The sequence below is a fragment of the Bison bison genome, unplaced genomic scaffold, assembly GCF_000754665.1.
Source record: "Bison bison bison isolate TAMUID 2011002044 unplaced genomic scaffold, Bison_UMD1.0 scf7180017864468, whole genome shotgun sequence".
Taxonomy (NCBI): domain Eukaryota; kingdom Metazoa; phylum Chordata; class Mammalia; order Artiodactyla; family Bovidae; genus Bison; species Bison bison.
In genome coordinates this window covers 988754-992506 of record NW_011495029.1, presented here as the reverse complement: position 1 = coordinate 992506, position 3753 = coordinate 988754, and the positions used below count along the sequence as shown (strand labels likewise).

The following is a 3753-nucleotide window of genomic DNA, read 5'->3' as shown; positions in this document are numbered from 1 at the left end:
CCTGCTGGTCCTAGAGCTGCACTGGTGTCCCCTTGTGTCCAGAGAGCCACAGGGAAGCCCCCAGGGGTGTGGAGACTTCTCAGTGGGAGGCACAGGCTTGAACGGAGAGCATGGCTGCCTTCTTGCCCCACTGCATACATTAGGAACGTTCCTTCTCGCCTATGGAGAGTAGACCAGTAAAGGAATTTTCCTTCCACTGACACATTGGAGCCCTTTATCAGGTCAACAGAGATGAGAATTTCCCTTGTTTTACAAGTGAGGAAAGTGAGATTCAGAGAAGGACTCTGACCTGCTAGAATCTCACAGCTCCTAGGTGACTGGGACTAGAATCCAGATGATAAATTTTATCCTGCCGGCAATGGGGAGGCATCGAAGGCTTCTGAGCAGGGCAGTGACACTGCCAGGCTGCTTTCTAGATGACTGTGGGAGTGAGCGGTCACCCAGGGGAGAAACCAAGACAGAAGAGGTGGGGGTGGGGTCGGGGTGCTCCCCTTTCTTCCCCAGCTGCCCTGTCCTTGGTCTGTCTGTGCACCGGGACCCAGGCTGTCCTGTGCCTTGGACCAGCCCGTGTAGCCCTCAGTCCATCTCTGGTCACCCCCTAGGCTATGTGGCCTGCGCACCCTGCAGCCCTATGCTGAGAGGATCCCTGTGGTTGCCAGCGCCGGCATCACCATCAACTTCACGTCCCAGATCTCCCTCACCGGGCCCGGCGTGCAGGTGCACTACAGCTTGTACAACCAGTCAGATCGTGAGTGCGGGCAGGTCGGGGAGTGGGGGGACCCCAAAGCCCCTTCAGCTTCTCCCTGCTCCTCAGCCCTCCCTGGAAGCACCTAGAGGCTAGTTTAGACTAGGAGTGTTGTGTGTGTGTGTTCACTCATGTGCCCACATGTGTGCATGAACATAGGCAGCTTTGCGTGTGCCCACATGTGCAAGGCACTTACAGGTGTTTATGAGGTATATACACTCATACATACCCGAGTATGTGCTGTGTGCATGTCCCCAGACATGTATGTCCACATGGACCATGTACACAGGCACATGGGTACACATGTGAGCACACAAGTGTGGTGTGTCTGCACGTGTTTTCATAATGATGTGTGTCCTGATGGTGCCTTCCCCATCCAGCCTGTCCTGGAGAGTTCCTCTGCTCTGTGAATGGACTCTGTGTGCCCACCTGCGACGGGGTCAAGGATTGCCCCAATGGCCTGGATGAGAGAAACTGCGGTGAGCAGCCCACCCACTCCGTCCCTCCTCTCTCCCCACCTCTGTGCTGCTGGGCTGAGCCTATCATTTCGAGATCTCCCAATGGGCAGCTCCCGTTATCAGCAATCAGGAAACTCCCTCGCTGTGTTGAGATGCAGGGTGGATGCACAGGATGGACAAGTGTCCTCTCCAGGGCTACCCCGTGGGGCAGTGGCAAGAGACAAACGGGGACCCAGGTATGCTGCTTCCCAGCTCATGGCTTCTTGCCACCAGGCTATCACCCTCAGCCTTCTGCCCAGGCAGCCATCCAAGAAGGAACAGAGCAGACGAGGGAGGGCAGGGCCAGGAGGAAGAAGGCTCTTAAGCAGGGTCGGGCAGGCCCAGGGTGGCCAAAGAGAGGACGCTGTAGCTGCCTCTTTTGAGCAGGACCCTCCACTGCAGGGGTTCAGAGCTGCTGACTCTTCCTGGGGCTGTGCTCACCGCCACCCAACCCTGGCAGAAGGGGATCAGAAGGGGCTTCTGACGGTCCCCAAGCCAGGATTCTCTTGGAATAATAATTCTGCCTCTGAATCCTGGCTTCTGGGCCCTAGAGTCACCATCACAGCAGCCTGCATCCCATCAAAGTCTATACATGTGAGGAGGGAAGTGGGAGGGAAGAGGGATGTGCCTGCCTCTGCACTGATCCTGCCTTTGTGCTGGGGAAGACATCTCATATTTGGAACCAGAACATCTGGTTCAAGTTCTCGCTCAGCCAGGTGACCTCAGACAAGTCACTTTGTTTCCGTTTTTCCACCAGTGAAATGGAGTATCTCACCGGGTTGCTGTGAGACTCAAGTGTAAAGTAGCTGAGAAAGAGATTTGTGATCATAACTTGTGACACCATGCATGGTCTCCAGGAGACAAAAAGTCCCAGCCTGGTGCCTCTGGCTTCCTCCCACTTGTCCCCCTTCTGTGTCCTCACAGTTTGCAGAGCCACATTCCAGTGCCAAGAGGACAGCACGTGCATCCCGCTGTCCAGGGTCTGTGACCGGCAGCCCGACTGTCTCAATGGGAGTGACGAAGAGCAATGCCAGGAAGGTAGGGCAGGGTATGACTAGGTATCTAGAGGGAAACCAAAGAATGGGCTCAGCCAGACAGCCTGGCCCTTCTCCATGCTTCTTCCACAAAGGTTTCTGCCCTCTTGTCCAAATACTTACCAGCCCATCTATAAGTGTGCCTATATGTCCATCTGTTTACCCATCCATCTGTCCATCCATCCATCTATCTATTTATCCATCCAAATACCCATCCACCCATTCTTCCATCCATCCATCCATCCATCTTCTGGTCTCTCTAACCATTTGTATGTTCGTTGATTCATACATCCACTCACTGATTCATCCATCAGCCTGTCCAACCACCTATCTCCCTGTCCACTAAGCCATCAATCTGCTCATTTGTTGGTTTTATTTGTTTACCAAATTACCTGTCTGTACGTGCATTGTTCCATCCTCCATCCATGCATCCGTGAATGCACTTGTTCGTGCCTCCGTCCAGGGATCTAACTACTTGTTTGTCCATTGGTACTTACATCCACTCATTTATCCATCTAAATAGCTGTGTGTCAGTCTTATCAGACCATCAAACCACACATTTATTGGTCTGCCCAATCTCTTGTCTGAGTCTCCATTGTTTTATCTATCCATCCACCCACCCACCCATCCATCCCTCAGACCATCCAACCTTCACTTGCAGACTACCCAGTGATATGCAAGGCAGAGTAAGGAAAATGAAATAAAAGGCACCAGAGAAGTGGTCCCCGTCCTCTCAGGGTTATCTGATTAAAAAAAAAAAAAAGATGGGTTACTCTCTCTGGGCCAAAGCCTCTGAACATCACGTCCAGTAGCATAGGAAGACTGGAGGGTGAGGAGGAGATGAGGCTGGGGAAGCTAGAGAAGGTGGGCTTTGAACTGGGCCTTGAAGAGAACTTAAATAGAGGAGGTAGCTGGTGGGGCAGAAAGCTCTTCACAGTGAAGGCAGTGAGGAGCAGGTGGGTGTCTAGATGGCTGGGGGCCTGGAGGGCTGCCAGGCCAAGGTAGTGTGATGGGAGGGACATAGCCTTGCTCTTGGGAGCCTTGCTCATCTCAAGGTGGAGGCACAGTTCTGGCTTCAGGTACCACACCTGGGGAAGGCACGACCCTACCATCAGGAGCCCAGGTCTGAGAGGGGAGACGTCACCTTCTCTCAAAACACCAGTCTGAGGGAGCGAAGGGTCGGGAAGGGACACGGCCTGCCTCTAGGGATCCCTAAAGGAGCCTCAGGGGACCCTTTAGTGTGATCAAGGCACCCCTCTCCAGTCGTCTCCTGGCCTCTCTCAGGCTCCATCTTCCCTGGACCTTGTTTTGGAGGCTCCTTTGGGTTCAGGGACCCACCCTCTGCACCCTGCCCCCCCAATCCTAGGGGTGCCTTGTGGGACCTTCACCTTTCGGTGTGAAGACCACAGCTGTGTGAAGAAGCCCAACCCACAGTGTGACGGGCACCCCGACTGCAGGGACGGCTCGGATGAGCAGC

General features: G+C 54.2%; 1 protein-coding gene across 1 annotated transcript in view; it reads left to right on the top strand.

Moving 5' to 3' along the window:
- The window catches only part of TMPRSS6 (transmembrane protease, serine 6), a 48840-nt gene that overhangs the window by 39433 nt on the left and 5654 nt on the right, over positions 1-3753 (top strand). The window contains exons 11-14 of the mRNA XM_010860554.1: positions 603-748; positions 1126-1224; positions 2167-2280; positions 3643-3753. The exon at positions 3643-3753 is cut by the window's right edge and continues 3 nt beyond it. Coding sequence (XP_010858856.1) covers positions 603-748; positions 1126-1224; positions 2167-2280; positions 3643-3753 — 470 coding nt within the window. The remainder of the gene's footprint in view (positions 1-602; positions 749-1125; positions 1225-2166; positions 2281-3642) is intronic.